Source organism: Calidris pugnax, unplaced genomic scaffold (assembly GCF_001431845.1).
Source record: "Calidris pugnax isolate Ruff unplaced genomic scaffold, ASM143184v1 scaffold219, whole genome shotgun sequence".
Lineage (NCBI taxonomy): Eukaryota > Metazoa > Chordata > Aves > Charadriiformes > Scolopacidae > Calidris > Calidris pugnax.
In genome coordinates, this window is record NW_015094507.1 from 10,199,508 (window position 1) to 10,216,219 (window position 16,712).

At 40.5% G+C, this 16,712-nt stretch overlaps 1 protein-coding gene across 1 annotated transcript in view; it reads left to right on the forward strand.

Moving 5' to 3' along the window:
- Positions 1–16,712, forward strand: part of PREP (prolyl endopeptidase) — an 89,465-nt gene that overhangs the window by 1,039 nt on the left and 71,714 nt on the right. Inside the window, exons 3-8 of the mRNA XM_014964437.1 lie at positions 169–458; positions 1,241–1,315; positions 8,765–8,898; positions 11,793–11,923; positions 14,612–14,821; positions 15,637–15,758. Of these exons, the coding sequence (XP_014819923.1) occupies positions 169–458; positions 1,241–1,315; positions 8,765–8,898; positions 11,793–11,923; positions 14,612–14,821; positions 15,637–15,758 (962 nt within the window). The remainder of the gene's footprint in view (positions 1–168; positions 459–1,240; positions 1,316–8,764; positions 8,899–11,792; positions 11,924–14,611; positions 14,822–15,636; positions 15,759–16,712) is intronic.

The window sequence follows — 16,712 nt, forward strand, 5'->3', positions numbered from 1 at the left end:
CCCGCCGGCGTGTGGCGGCCGCCGGGCCCCGCCGCGGGGGCAGCCTCTCTCGCCAGCCCCCTGGGTGCCCCGGGCGGCCGCCTCGGCGCGGGTGGAGGGGGGCGTTAGTGCTTTCTCGCCTTACAGGGCTTTGTTCGGCTCCGGCCGTTAAACGCGCTCCCATTAAAGGGTCTCGGGTTGTTCACGTCCGTGGGCCGCGGCGGCGGCTGGGGGCTTGTGCAAAGCCGGGTTTGTGGCCGCCGTGCCTGTGGGCAAGTCCCGGGTGTGGGGGGCTGCTGCCGGCCGGCTGGGGCGGGGGGCGGCCGGGGGAAGGAGCCGGTCTGGGCGCCCACCCCGGGGCTGCCGGTACCGCTGGGTGTCTGCGGGGAAGCCAGGCCTCGGCCGGGGCAGAGGAACCAGCAGCCGTATTTTTGTGTGGTGGCACATCTGTAAGACCCCCTCCTTCTAGCCATGGACGGGTAGGCAAGGGTTGCTGTGGCAATTGGGCTAAAACGGGTTTTCTTCTCCTTCCGCAAAGGACTGGGCTTTAGGCGCCAGCCCGGGAATTATTTACAGAACTAACATCGCTTTTAAACCAAAACGTTTGCAGACAGGAGCCAACGCTGGGAAAGGTTATTTGCTTTCATAGAAAGGCTGAGCTATGCAACTCCTAACAGCAGGTATCTAGTCTTATTTAGCGTGCTGGAGGAAGGAAGCAGATACATTCAGCCACGTGGGTTAGTCTTTTGTGTGTTGTTGGTTTTTTTTAAATTTATACATGTACTATACACACATGTTTGTGAGCAACAATAGCAGGGAGGGCTAAACCATTTCTGTAGCCAGAAACTATATTTTGGGTGTATCCAGTAATCGGATTTTGTCATTTGACAGGACCACCTGGATTAGGTAGAGGTTTGGGGTTTTTTAGGTTTGGTTTGGTTTTGTTGGGGGCTTTATTATTACTTTTACTAATCTATCTTGTGGAAGGAATTTATGTTCACGTTCTGCATTTCTCTGGTACTTCGTGTTTTTTCTGAGGACATCTCTGCTGCCTTGGTGCCCTCACCAAAGAGTGATAATATTAGTAACTCACCTGGGAGCAAGGTGCTGCTTTCCTCTTCCTTTGCTTTTTGGCACTGTATGCTTTTGTGAAGTTCCAAATACCCTTCATCTTGATGACTATCATTCCTTGATGAATAGAATTTGCTTGTGTGCATATCTTTTTTTCTTTTTTTAAAGTATTGTCTTTTTTAAAATTCAGGTGTTGGATTACCATGGGTGTAAAATCAGTGATCCCTACTGCTGGCTTGAAGATCCCGACAGTGAACAGACGAAGGTAACCTTTCTTTGTACGGGAATGGCTGATATGACATGGTCCCCATTTGTAGACTGGGTGCATGGATGCTCTGGTTTTGAAGTACTTGCCAATACTTTTTGAAAACTTGCATAGTGAATGTAGGTGTAGTTGACGTGATGTCTTGTGGTGCCAACAGCAATGCCACTATTTTGTATCTTTGTGTTAATGGGGGAAAGACTGGAAGACTTGGTATAACCTAGATGACAGAATTTGGAAAACTGAGGCGTTTATCTTGTACCCATTTTTCTTAGAGAATTCGAATGCTCAAGGTGGTGGTGTCACACTGAAGAGAATCACTCTGACTTTGGAGCATTTTATGCGCTCTCCTACGTACATCTAAAATTGACATAATAAAATAGTTAAGGAAGAGTAGAAAGAAAACTCCTCTGGCTTGCTTTCTTTATACAGTGAAAAAGTTAATGAACGTGACTTTTTGGAGGGGGACAATGATGACCCCTTTTTAAAAAAAGCACAAAACCTCTTTCCTCCTGATGTTAGGCTTTGTTAGTGGCTCTTATTACAGATTGCAGGTGTTGCAGTGTTTTCAGCCTGCTGTCTGGTGTAGCTAGACTGTTCTGCTGGAAATGGTCTTTCACTCAGAGAGAACCCTGATAAATAATAATGTGTGACTGTGAGCCAGTTCCTCTGGTATTTATGGCATAGGGAGATGCAGGGGTGATGTCCAGAAAGTGGTAGGTGGTAGTGTGGAGGGGGTTTCCTCTATAATGGCTAATAACTAATAACTTTGTGAGAACTGTAGTTCCAGATCTAAAACACTGGCATCTATCTAGTATGCTTGATTGTGTCAGAAAGATGATGGAGAGCAGGATTTCCATTTAAAAATGTCCTGCAGGGTGGCTTTCCATTAGTGAGATTCTTTCTAGGTTCTCTCATATGTGCTTACATCGTACATCTTGATGAGCTAGAGGATGGTGGAATAGAACTTAGTGTAATTGTCAAGAGCAAAATAAACTGTGTACAGTTAGGATCCCATTCCCTACTTACAAATCTATCAGCATATATAAAGGTACATGTGGATTTAAAAGGTTCATTTGGGGATCAGGTTTTAGTGAAAAACTCTGACATGGATGTTAACACTGAAAATCAGGTATTTAGCAAGTTGGAAGTATTTTGATTTTTTTGATTCTGTCATCCATAAGAAACAGTACACATAGGATAGTTTTGTGCCAAATTCAGAGGGATATATGAGTGGGGAGGTATGGTCATGTCTTTCTTTTATAGAGGCCTTACAAATACCTATTAAAGTGGTTTTAGGGGTCCTTAGGAAGAGTTGGGATTGAGAAGATGCCAACACCTGACTTATTGTGTCCCCGTGTTCAATGCTCTTGCCACATACTGTGAATAGGTTGTGTGAGAACAGTTGAAGGAGAGTGAATCTCACACTCCAGAGGTTGCAGGCAAAATAAGGAATAGGGGATCATAAAAGCCTCGTAAAAAATGCAGCAGCCGAGACAAAAGATGTCACATTAGTGGAATGAAAATACTGTTAAATCTTACTTGCCTACACTCTGAAAAACACACACCTTGGCAGAATTTTGCAGTACAGTAATAGTATGATGCAAAGAGTGGAAAGAGTTCCTATATGTGTAAGTATATGAATATATCATCTTTTCCAAAGTTCCAGGAGTTACTGAACAAAGGGAATCAAAGTATTTTGCTGTTCTACCTCTTTTGTAGAAGAGGTCAGAAAAAAGTAGTCTTGAAGTGCTAAACTTGTGCTTTATTACTTGCTTTTGTGTTCTGCAGCAAAGGTTGCTGATGACCACTCTTTCTTGCTAGCTTCTCTTATTATTTTTATCTCTAAGTTCTTGAGATAGTTAGCAGGACTCCTGCAGAATAGCCATTCTGCACCTACTAGATCGAAGAGTAACCAGAAGCTGGTATAGAGGCAATTGAGTGACTGTGCAGGGTTCAGAGAGAATTTGGAGTGTGCTTTGTAGATTTTTTTTAAGTCTTCAAGTCACTGGTCTTGACACTTGTGTCCTTCCCATTCTTCCTCCAGATCACTCTATCTTTATGCACCCCTTAATATCCCAAACCTCCATTTGTTTTGTGGAAAGTTAAAATATTCTGTGTACACCTCCAACATTAGGCTGCCTTTAATTTTCTACATACTAAGTACAGACCTAGAAGAATTCTTTGGACATCTGTGCTCATCTGTAGTGAAAGAGCCCCTCTTCAGTTCCTGTTTACAACATGCTTGCTTGATTTGAGTAGGTGTAACAGTGAAGATTCTGGTTTATGCCAGGAGTGAAGACTGAACATCATTCATTTATTAAGTTAGGAATCTTTTCTCACATGCAAACAGAATTACTTGCTCTGTGCTGTTGAATAGATACACAGATATGTTGGAATTTTACCTTTCTAGACTTAGCAGAAATAGTCATGTCAAGCATTGGTGTGGTCACAGAAAATAAATGGGTAGGCCTCACTGTTTCTATGTTTACATGAGTCAGTGAAACATCAAGTTTACTGTTTCTTGAAGCATGGAGAAAGTAGTACAGGCAAATGAGATTAGTTTTAACTCTGGAGTTTTCATGCTAGTTTCACCTGATGTCCACTGTAGAGTTAGCAGGACTGGGACTGAAAAAATTACCCACAACAGCTATGAGTGTAAAGAATTGTACTTGTTTTTCCTGTGGCTAGTCCAGGTGATCTTGTGGGCTCTGATATTTAGCAGCTTACAAACAAATGATTGTAGAAGGGTGGGATTTATTTTTTTTAAATTGACTTAATTGCATCTTTTCGCAGTGATAGAGTGCAGATGGTACTGTACCTGATCCACTGTAGTTTGCAAGTTTCTGTTGAGTCAGGTGGTTCTGTGGTTTCTCTCTGCCATTCCTCCCCTTCTTGCACTGACCTTGATGCTTCTGTCCCTCCCTTTGCGTGGGTGTAGTCATCACAAGGTGATGTTCTGGGAGAGAAGACTTTGGATTCACTTTCTATTGGTACATATGCTTAATCTAGGTCATCCCAAGGCCACATGATAGTTGGATCTAAATGGTTCAAGAATGGGATCTTTCCTTTTCTAGCAGCCCACAGCCTAGTTTTAATTAGGTGATAGTCAAATAGGTCTAGAAATTCTTTCAGCTGTGTGACCAAGATGATCTTATTCCATATGCAGTGTATGTATCTGCTGTAAAAAGGAGGTTATGGAAATCTGCAGGTAGCTAAGCAGGATTGTTTCCTGTCAGATTGGTTTAATCATCTCTAAGGCTGCCTATCATCAAGCCACACGCTCAGTCTCATGTGGGAAAAGCTGCTGTTCAAGAAGTATGTGCTTGCATGTTCAGGATCTATGTGCTTTACTATATCACTCTTTCCCCTGTGTGTTGCTTGGTCATGCACAGCTATAAGCAAACAAAGTCCCTTCTCCAGGTATGTAAATAATAGCTGAGCCCCTTGTCAGATGGGGAAGTTCCTACCTCACTGCGGAGAGAGAGAGTGCGGGAGCTGGGTCCGTGCTCTGCTACTGCTTGGCCATTGGCCTTTAAGACAGACTGAGGAAGCATCCCTGGCATAATTGCAATGTGCTGCACCAGTGAAACACCTCTGGTGATGACATAGCCCACAACTGCAAAACCATACTTTTACTGACATCTTGGGTTTGGCTTGGTTGGACTTCTCAACTTCTTGGTTTGTTTTTTCATTTTGTGAGAAATTATTTCTTGTTTTGACTGCAGCAAAGTCTTTTGCTACTAAGTATGTCAGTACCTTACCTCACTGATGGTGTAGTCAGTAATGTGGAACTGGGTTCAGACATGAGGGATGGACAAGGCATGAAAGAGCAGGGTTCATGTAGCATACACAGCTCAGTTGAGGTATTAGGAGTAGGTGTATGTTTGGATTAAGGCTAGAATTGAAACCCTCAAAACTGCAGTCAAATGGATTTGTAGTTGTAATAGACCAGTGTTTCACTTGCATGTTTTGATAAATTTCCAATTGCACTTTGAATCTTTCTTTGCTAAATACTAAGGTAAATGTCAAGAGACAAGCCACCAGAAGTCTGCTTCAATTTATTTTGTAATACTTAGACAAGGTATATACCCTTTCCTATGAGTTGCATTGAAATACCTGAGAATAGTGAGAACACATATATGAAGATTTAGAAGGTAACTATTAAACAAACTGTAAATACTTTACAAATTGATTCAACGTTACCAGTCTTCGTTATTAATTTCTATCCCAGGACTTCTTCAAAAGTATACTGTGAGTGGAAATCATTATCTTGAGAGAATAGCTTAGTGGCATGCAGAAAGCTGATATGTTGTAACAAAGCATGGTTAAAATATTTTGTAGCATGGGTGTTTTAGGTGGAATTTTAGTTAGACTTTTTTTTAAAACAGTAACTGGCCTGCTCAAGTAATGACCAAACACCTCAGCCTCAAGTAGAATATCTCTACTCTTAGTACAATGTTTCAGAAATTCTTTTGTTTTTCAAATTATCTTATTTTCTGAGATACCCACGAGCATACGCTTTACTTGGACCCATATTCTATCCATTCTTCTGCCAGCAAATTCTGTCCTGGTTCAAGTCTTACCATAGATTGTCACGTGCGGATTTCTACAGGTAAAATAAGATTTTTTTCTCTATAGGCTCATGAAGATCTACAGAGTTACTGTTAGCCCTGTAGCACTCTTTTCAGCTCAGAGTGGCGGATGGGGTTGTTTACTGTGAGAGTTTCTGCTGACATCTGTTCCTGTACTTTACCTAGAGCAATATTTCAATTATGTATTGCTTTTTGAAGATGAATGTAACCTTGTGCTCAGAAGTGTAAGAACAGAGAGTTTCCAAACTGAACTGGATTCTCCTCAGTGGAACTCTTCCAAAAACTTGTAATTTCTACCTGCGTTTTCAGATAGCAATGGCATTCCCTTTTACAAATAGTCTTGGAATCTTTGGGGCATACTAAGTGGAAATGGGGAAAAATTTATTAAGTTGCTGTAAAAACAGAATTACTAGTGATTCAGTTGTGAGTGCAGTAGTTAGTATGTAGGCATGCTCTTGTGCAACAGAAAAGTTTGTGTCTCCTTTTTGGATACCAGTAATGAAAGCAGATGTGGTAAGATGTGACTGTGCACTTAAAGGTGAGTAATGCACAGTTCCAGTTCCCTTGCAGCAGTGTTCCCATTTTGGTCATGTTATTGGTAGCTGAAACAAAGATGTGTGTCAGTTTCTGTCTGCTAAATGCAACTGAAAAGTGCTTTTGCCCATCCAGTACAATGGATGGTTTTATGCATCTTTTTATAAGACCTCTTTTTTCTGAAAATGTCACAGGGCTTTGAGTAGTTTGTTTGTGTAGCGTGCGCTGTCTAGATTTTTGTGTATGTGGTCTTTGAAATTCATGTATTTCCATTTAGAAAAAACAAATTCAGATGTACATAATTCTTGGGTAGATTTGATGAAGTTCCTTCATCATCTGACGGCTGCAGTGGTACAATGCGGAGGCCGTTTTGACTTACCACTGGGATGTTCTGAGCTGGGTGTTAAAGCTTTCTGTGCCAGTATGATCCTCAAAGGGGAAACAGAAGCAAAAATTGGCTTTCCCTTGGCAATGCATTCACCTCTCTCCTTTTTTTCAGGTGATCATTTCCTGACTAGGTATCCTTTCTGATACATAGAGTCTAATTTTGAATAAAGATCCAAAAGTCGTCATTGTTAGCCTTCTGTAGCTGTTCCTTTTCAGTGCTGTAGTGCTTGCTTTCTTGTGTCATCCTTGAGCAGTAACTTGCGTGTAACCAGCCCATGTGTTCTTAACGTAGTATGTTTCAGCCCTGAGCCAAGTGCTCTTAGGGCGTTACTAATTTTGCACTCACGTGTTTAAAGCTTATCAGTTTCTGGATGGTTTGTTAGGCAGGAACAAATATCCCTCAAGTGGAGACTGATCAAAATGTGCTTTCTCCTTTACTTTTTGGCCCAAGAAGTCTCTGAAAACATGGTTTGGCATGTAATGCAGCTCTTGGCTATGCACTGCTGTGGCAGTGATGCAAGTGGGAGGGAGAGTGTCTCTCTACTTGCCCCACGTGCTCACTTCTCACCATGTGAAATGTCTGTAAAGTGCTACTGAAAGAGTTTTATGTTCTATTCTTTCCTCTTTTTCACCCTAAGAATTAATAAATGAGTAAACATTGATAGCAGTTGGTAAATGTGTGCCAGGTGTTCTGTTTGTACTGCAGCTGGCTTTTCTGAAAGTTGTGAAATAATGGATTGTAGCCCTGCCTTTCCTGTGGCTCATGCCCTGCCGTGAAGTGGGGCTCAGATGTTATCACGCAACCTGCTTGCTGTGTGACAGATTCAGGACAGATAGAAACAATAGCCCCTTTCAAAGCAACTGGGAAAGAGACCTGTGTATGCAAGAGATGGGTGGGCAGGGTTTCAAGTTGGGGTCTGAGAGTGATGCTGCAGCTATCACTGCAACATCTGGCTGTGAGTTAGTCACATACACTGTGTCCTGTCCTTCCTGCTCCATGTTAGAGAAAGAAAAGCCTGCATGTCTGCTTCTTAGCAGCTGTGGTTCACCTTAAGATGCTTAGGTATTAATTTTATGTTAATATATCATGCTATAAATAGGGATGGTGAAACACCAACAGAGCACTGTATTTTCCATGCGTGTCATGGGAGTGGCAGCCACTGACAAACAGCTGGAGCGGGAATGGTTTTGGCCACTGTCCTTGAGTGTCTGTGACTGGGAGGTGGAGTGTTTTAAAGAAACCAGACTTCTCCAAGTTCTCTTCTCAGAGATTAGGTATTTTTGCCGTTTGTAATTAAGAACTGATCTGTGGACAGTTCTTTGGCCTTTCCAACAAATACTGTCTGGGACTAATCCTGTGTGTTATGTTAATAGGCTCAACAGATGGTGCACGTGATGTTTTGTATCATCTGCCAGCCCTTCACAGCGCCTGAAATCATAGTGCTGTCTGTGGGCAAAAGGGACTCTGTTCTTTATCCATTTCCTATTTTATTTATCATAGAGTATTGGGGTATCCTGTATTTATGGTGAACTAAAGGAAGGTGGTAATTCCTAGGTATGTACTATAAGTTAGTTTTTCCATGCCATTTAGGCAAATATAAGAAGAGTTTTTAAACGCATGAGGTTTAGGTTTGGTGGGGTTTTTTTGTGTTTTTTTTTTTTTTTAAAGGAGAATGGCAGGAATCTTGTTTGTCTTTGGCCAAACCACTGGTTATCCCAATGCCCTGGAGAGACTTTATTCAAGATACATCAGTCTTATTACAGAATTGTGGCATAATGCAAATAAGTATGTGAGACTCTTCAGGTGTGACACTACACAACCTATAAGGGGGGAAACATGTCTGATGCATTGCTTCAGAAGATAGTGTGTTCTGTAGGAAATGCACATTCCTGCTTGAGTTCATGACTTTTTTGGGGGGGTATTTTTTTCTTTCAGGCGTTTGTGGAGGCTCAGAACAAGCTTACAGTACCCTTTCTCGAGCAGTGTCCTGTCAGAGGGCTGTTCAAAGAACGAATGACTGAACTCTACGATTATCCTAAGTACAGTTGCCACTTCAAGAAAGGAAAAAGGTATGTGTGGAATGTCTTTGTAGGTGGTGATGAATGTGAAGCAAGTAAAAAGCAACTACTAGTTAGGAAAACAAATTATACATTATATTTGTATTTATTCCTTTATAGTTGGGAAGTAGGAAAAGTCGGCTGATGTTAGTGTATACGGTTACATGATGCAGAGCACAAGATGCTTGACTGTCTTCAGCTCCCAGTCACATTATCTTCTTGGTTTTTTGTTTTCTTTTTATAGGAAGAATTGTGATTTTATCAAAACTCAAACAACTTTTGTAGAATAACTGTTGTAAAAGTAAAACTTTGAGTTCCTTTCAGGGTTGGTCACTGTCTATATAGCTAAAGGCACCTCATCCTGAAAATAGCACAAGTCTGTCATGTATATGTTGTTCTAAATATTTACTAAAATACTGCTGTTATGCTGGTCATACTTTGAGCAGCTGGTAGAATTTTTGTTTAGTTATAGCCAGTGAAAAGCAGTGGGAATTCACGTGTGAAAAACAGCTCCTGTGTCTGCAGGGGATGGGGGAAAAAAATCATTTGGTGGACTTAGGGCAACTGATGCAAAAAAAAAATTGTCTTCTAAGAAATAAAGAAATTCTGATGTATACCAATGGCTAGACTGTTTTAATTTTGTGGCTAGGTAAAGAGATGGTGCTCTTGCAGTTTACCCAGTGTCTGGAGACTGCAGGTGCTATCTGATTTTATGTGACCTCTTTCAGAAACTGTAGCAATCTCCTAGAGAGAGGGTGTAAAGGGATGAAACTGCTGGTTAACTTAGTAACATCTAAAGATTGTTTGAGAAGTTGAAAAAGACGTAGTGCAACCAACCACCCATTAATCATGGGAAACACAAATTGCCTTTTTCAGTATTTTCAATTTGTTTGATCCTTATGGAGTGTGCACCTAGATATGCCAGGTGTGTTTTTCACTGTCATCCACAGGAAAGAACAGAAGATTTCTGGCCTAACATATTTAGGGGCTTTAGCTATCTGTCCTGTTCTGTGAGGAGGGTGTGCATACTTGTTACTAAGGCAGGGAAAGTCTGTACTATGTGGCTTTTGGCAAAAGTGTGTTGTGGGGACTGAACCCCAAGCTGATGTTGATTTAAATTGTCACTGATGCACAGCACATCAATGTATAGAGGTGGGAGGTTTAAGCCCAGAAGCAGTGGAACTGTGTAGGATGGTGCTGCATTTGGGGAAGTAAGTGTTGAGTGATTCAGGCAAAGCTTACTCGTTTGTATGTGATGTCCATGCATATGTAGCTGTGCTGAATCTGATTCTGGAGCAGGCCTGGTCAGCGACTGCTCTGGATTCTCTCACCCATTCTCCTTGTGCAAACTTGCCTGTGTGTGGTTATCTTCAATGCTGATAAGGATTGATGTTGCAGAAGTGCTCGTGGCACTATAGTCTCCACTAGAGATAAAAAGTCTTCATTTGATGCAGCTGACTGTCCTCCAGAAAGAACATTTATGCCAGGAGTTTAGTGTGCTTTAACTTGTGACACTTTGATTTTAATAGATATCTTTTTAGCTTTTCTGAGTGTTACTCTATTTCTTGGCATGTGCTGAACTTAAATCACAGTGGTTTAAAAATCATACCAGAAAGACATAATGGTGTTTGAGGAGATCAAGAGGGCTCTACCAACTGAAGTAACACTTAGTAAGGGGTGGAGGGAGGAACTGTTCTGTCTAAACTTCCCATGACACTTAGAAATTCTTCAGTTTAATTACTCCAGTTTTCTGCCAAAGAACAGCTGATAAAGGACAGTGTCTGAAGAGCTGTTCTGTAGAATCTGCAGAAAGGAAGAGTGCCCAGGGAGGTGCTGCATCTGTCACATTGTTTGACCTTTGCTTCCCAGCTTATTGCCCAGCATTGCAGAGGTGAAATTGGCTAGAAAATGCATGGCCAAATGGAAAATTACATAACTACTACTTCTCTTCCTTTGAATCTTTTGATTTTGTCGCTTGCTGAACATCACTGTTAGTATTTGAACATAAGGCTAGTCAGTTTGTTAGCTAGGCCTCTGTGAGTATAGTTCCCCATTCTGGGTTTACCAGGTTCTCATGCTCGTATCCAATACTGGGCAGTCCTAGGGAATATGTGAACTTGTGTTTAGGTTTGAACATTACCTCATAATTTCCCCTCTTTCTCCAGGTGAAGCTGCTATTTGATTTGTTAAGTCACGGGTTTGTGTAGTAAAACTGAAGTCCTGTGAAGGATTATGAATTGTGTAGAGCATAGTTCCTAATTTATTTGAACTCTGTAGTGTCTTATGATGTTAAGAGTATCCCTTGCTAATAAGAATTCTGTAATTCTGTGTTCCTATAATGTTTTCAAAACACAGTTTTAGGAACATTGGGAAATACAGATGAAACCATTTCAGTTCTGTTTCATTTGAACATCGGCTTTATGAATTAAGAAGTTTTGGCACAGGTTCCCATCCTTTATGCTCTATACTTGTAACAGAGAAATGCTAAGGCTGCCAGAGCTGTTTACCATTGACAGTTATGTAGAGTTTGTAGTATACTTCGCTTTGTTTGAAATGCACTGTGGCAAATGCAGCTTTTATGTTTAAAAGATGTTTTGGATGCATTCTACAGTGTCTTCTATAAAATCTATATGATATTGGGATGAGATTCCTCGCATTTTTAGAGGCCTAGAAATTGATATCTGGGCTTCCTTTGAACTAAGGGGGATAGAAAGACACCTACAGAGGATGGTTAAATCCCCAATGGCCACAGAGGAAGCCGTGATTCCTGCTCTAATGTGAAGCTTGTGTTTCCTTTATGTATTTATCTGTCTTTTATGTATAACAATCCCATACAAGTTCTTCTTGCTTGTCTAACTGAAAATCTGAGTTCTTCCTACTTATTTTTCCCTCTTGCGTTCTTTTAGGTATTTTCACTTCTACAATACAGGACTGCAGAACCAGCGAGTTTTATATGTACAGGATTCCTTGGATGCCGATGCCAAAGTTTTTCTTGATCCAAATAAGCTTTCTGATGATGGCACTGTGGCTTTACGAGGTTAGTGAGACAGCAGTTCCTGCTGAATAAGTCTGGGTCTTCAGCAGAAGCTAGAAGTGGTTTCCAACTCTTCACCTGTAAAAGTGTGGCTACAGTGTCTTGTTTTAATCCAAGTAGTCACAGTAGCCATATGTGGATTTGTATAGTGTTTCAGAAGAACACGTCTAAATCTACATTGTATTCACGATCAACTTGGTTCAGTTTCTCAGTGTCTTTTTTCACAACTCTGTAACAGCTTTCCAGTGAAATACGAGCAGATCTTGAGGCTAGCTATAGCAAAGATACATACAAATTCTCTCAAAATTGTATTTTGCATCTTTAACACAAGCCAGCAAGTTAGATACAGTGAGGAAGGTAGTGTTGACTTTTATGAGAATTACAAAGTTAACTTGTGTTCACTAAGGCTTTAACATTTGTTAACATCCATTTTCCCTCTATCAGCTTATTGTAGAGGCAAGATTCTTGGACCTGAAAGTGCTTTAAGGCCAGTTAATAAAAGCAGAGGACAGAATTAGTGAATGCTTCTTTAAGTGTGACCTAGCTGAAAAGAATCAATATGGCTTTTTTGAGTGAGAAGTCCTGCCTTAAACTGTGTATAAAAGCAATTTGGTTCATATAATCTCTCTGCATATCTAAAAAGCTTGACAAAGTCTCTTTCCAAATGCATTTAGGAAAACAACAGCCATGGAACAAGAGGGAAAACACCTGATGTTGATAAATAGTTGCTAGGAAGTGCACTGTTCAGTATGTTCAGTGTATTAGAAGGAGTGAGCAGTGAGGTAGCAGAGCTTGGTGATGATACAAAGTCATTCCAGGTAAAGGCTGAAGGATGACTGAAGAGCTGCAGAAAGACCTTAGCGATAGTGTGTGGGCAGTAAATTAACAGGTGAAAGTCTCTGTGCAGATAATTTAAGTGATGCAGAGGGGACAAACACTCCTAACCTCATTTGTGGAGGAACAGATGGAATGGTCTCTGAGCTGACCATGACCACTTGGGAACAATTTTTAGGCTGTAATAGATAGTTCCATGAAAATGTCAGCCTGGTTTGTGGTAGCAGCCAAGCAAACACATCAAATATCTGAAATGATTAAGGAGAAAATAGAGAACCGAACAAAAAACACCATTACATTAGCAACCATGGAGTTTGTACAATAGCAGTGAATACTAAATATAGTTCCAGTCCCCTCAGCTGAAGAGGGTCTCTGAAATACAGTTCAGAGGAGGGCAGTGGCAACAATGAAGGGTATGAAGCAGAGGTCAGAAACAATTGAGTGTGCCCGGGCCAATCAGCTTGCAAAAGGGACAATTTAGCAGAGACATAATAGAGGTCTACAGAATCATTTGTGGCTTGCAGTAGCATGGAGACAGTGAGTAGGGGCTGGTTAGTCATCATTTTTTTCTATTACAAGATTGGGGGGTTATCAAATGAAGGTAATGGGAGCCGAGCCCAAAGCAAACAGAAGAAGGTGATGGTTCATGCCTCAAGAAGTAGGTCTGTAGAACCTCTTACCAATGGATGTTGGTGGTGCAAAAAACACTTACTGTTTAAAGGCAAGCTGGACAAGATCGAGGAGGAGGGAAGCATTGAAGATTATTAATGAACTACTTCATGGAAAAGAAGTCTCCTAGGCTAAAAATGGTCAGAGGTTGTAGGGAATAATTGAGGGAACTGAGGAAATAAGGACTATTGTTCTTATTCTTGTAGGCATCTTGTTACAGTTATTTCTGAGGACAGATAGGTATAATCTTGTTCTGAATCAGAATGGCAACTCATGTTCTTATCAGGGAGAGCATTTTAGGGTGGCAGAATGGTGCATTTCAAACCTGCTATTTCTATGAAATGCAACTTTTTTGTATGATTTTTTTTCTTTTCTGTACTTACTTTCAGGCCTATGATAATCCAGTTTATTCCTTGAATTGATTTGCAAGAGTGAAACTGATCCTTATCAACTGTGATGGAAGCTCTTCTGAATTTTTTTCAGAACCATGTTTCCTCACAGTTTGGATTAAATGACATAAATACCCGAGGTCTTAGCTGAGAATACTAGTGACTAATCCATTTGTGTGTTAGTGGCAAATTTGTCTAGTTACTTCAGTTTTCATGGCTTTGCAGGGTCTAGTTTCAGTGATTCCAATATTGAAGTGGTACTTTCTTTGTTTCAGTGGTACTTTCTTTGTTTCAGGATGCACTACTTGCCTGTCAATTTCTGTTGACTTTTTTGGTACTATTTATCTCTTAAAATCTCACTTTTAAGTTCTCTACCTGTGTGCATTCTCAGTCTCCACCTCTTCCCCCCAAACGCAGGGAAGTAGAAGAATTATTACTGAAATCATAATTCAGATGCTGGGCATAAGCAATGTTACTGAACACACTTCCTGAGTATACATGCCTAAACTCACATCTGTGAACTACTTGAGAAGTCCACAGAGACTGGAAAAGTGCTGTGAATCTCAAATGAAAGCACACGTAGTTGCTTGCACTGTCTTTTAGAAAATAAACCTTCTTCTCTCAGTGTTCGGTGAATACAGTTCTTCTATCTGCTTTCCCAATTTTACCTCTGTTTTGTTGGGATTTGGCTACTGTGTAGTAGATAATAAAAAGCTGCGTGGCAAAATAACACTTTTTTGGAAAATACTGTTTCCTTATGCTGGTTCTTACTTCATCTTGTTTGGTTCCAATTTCCTAGGTTATGCATTCAGTGAAGATGGTGAATACTTTGCATATGGCCTGAGTTCTAGTGGCTCTGATTGGGTCACTATCAAGTTTATGAAAGTAGAAGGTCCTGAGGATCTTCCAGATACGCTGGAGAGAGTTAAATTCAGTTGCATGGCATGGACCCATGATGGAAAAGGCATGTTCTATAATTGCTATCCAAAACAAGATGGGAAAAGTGATGGTAAGTATGACTGTACTAATTGTGTGCTATGTGGAAGTGAAATGAGCTTTTAAGCAAATTGATGCAACAAATAATTAGCTCTACTAGTTTATACTGAAATAGCTAGCTATTCTAGTTTATACAATTAGATATCAGATTATGTCTTGTATGACCAAAGCCTATACTCGGTGTGAGTATCCTCTTGTCTGCCTGTCCTTGTCTTTCCCTTAAAAGTTTGCTGCTCCTTTTCTTTTTTCTCTGCAATGATTTACTCAGCTTTCATAAGAGGTGTTATTGGCTGAAATTTGATGTCTGGTGACAGCTTACTTAGATCTTTTCCTGTTTTGCATTTGTGTGGGCAGAGGTGAACTGGCTTGGGAGGTTGACCTGATGAATAGCAATCTGGGACATATGGTTTTTGTTATTCCACCAGATTAATTCATCTGTGGTTCACAGCACAGCAACACAAAATGTTTATGCTAGCAAAACACAAGGAGCAGGGATTGTTGTTTTTCTTTGCTTGATTAGTATTTCTAGAAAGCAAAGCTTGGAATAAGAAGTTTTCACATTTGAAGAATGTATTATCGGTAATAAAAGGAAAGGGTAACATGTTTGAACAGGTTTGCAGTGTGGTTTGAAATTTTATTTTGTTTTGGCGGGGGGGGGGGGGGGGGGTTTGGAGGGACATGGCTGTATACTCAGACCATCCTAATTTGCTCTGCTGAATTACTCTTCTCTTTTATATGCAAAGGGCTATAGAATTTTCTACGGGTTTTATTTGGTTATTGTTGGCTTTCTTTGAGAACTAATTACTTTTAATATCTGCATATCACTAGGTACTGAGACCTCCACTAATCTGCACCAAAAGCTGCATTATCATGTGTTAGGAACTGACCAGTCAGAAGATATCCTGTGTGCTGAATTTCCCGATGAACCAAAATGGATGGGTGGAGCTGAGGTAGGGTAAATGCCCTGAAGCTTGTCATCATTATGTTCAATTTTTCAGATTCTAACAGCTAATAGTAGGTATATTGTTAAAAGAATGCTTTTTATTAGTGTTGCGGAGTTGACCATTGAACTAGGAGTCATTGATTAAGAATTGCTGAAAATCAGGCTGTTTAGTTTGCTTTAAATCAATCCTTAAGACTGTAATGACACAATCACATATTGTTTTTCTTCACTGCGGACGTGTTGCCTGATACACATTCCAGGACAGAGAAGGATCATTTGATAGACAATGTGTCATTGTTCTTGTTTCTTCTTAGTCAGTGTTAAGCCCCAGCCTTCACTTCTGTACAAAAAGCTTATTCCAGTAATCAGCATGTCTGGATATTCCCTGCCATGTATATATTTTGTTCTTTTGTGTGTGTGTGATTTCTTTCTCAAACATAAAATACATCTATTCTACTTACATGAGGAGTGGAGACATGCAGGCTAAAATCTGTTAATAGTGCTGTGTGCACAGTTGGAGACTCCTAAGTTTCCCTACAACAAGGTTTATTATAACAAGTATGGTGTGGGCTGTGGTATTGGAGACGGAACAAGTGACTGCCAGAATTGCTTTCTTAAGCTTATTTCGTTGAACAACTACTACTATATTGTGCAAAGTCCCAGTGAACCGAAATGATAGGTAACCGTGGTCTGGTCTTCCTTACATGAATGGTTCAAAAGACCCTAAGTTTTGTAATTAATGTGTGTTTTATTCTTCATATTAGATTTAACAATGCTTGATTGAGTGCACTGTTCTAAGTGCTGTTGGATTCTAGTGGTGGTTGTTCTGTTTATCAGGGAACTGGTGTTTTTCTAGTGGATAAAAACCTGTTGTAATTCCTTTTACTCTCCTATCTGCTATGTTTAGTCAGTACCTCTTGTTTCTATACGGAGTCTCTTTTTTTTTTTTTTTTTTTTTGTT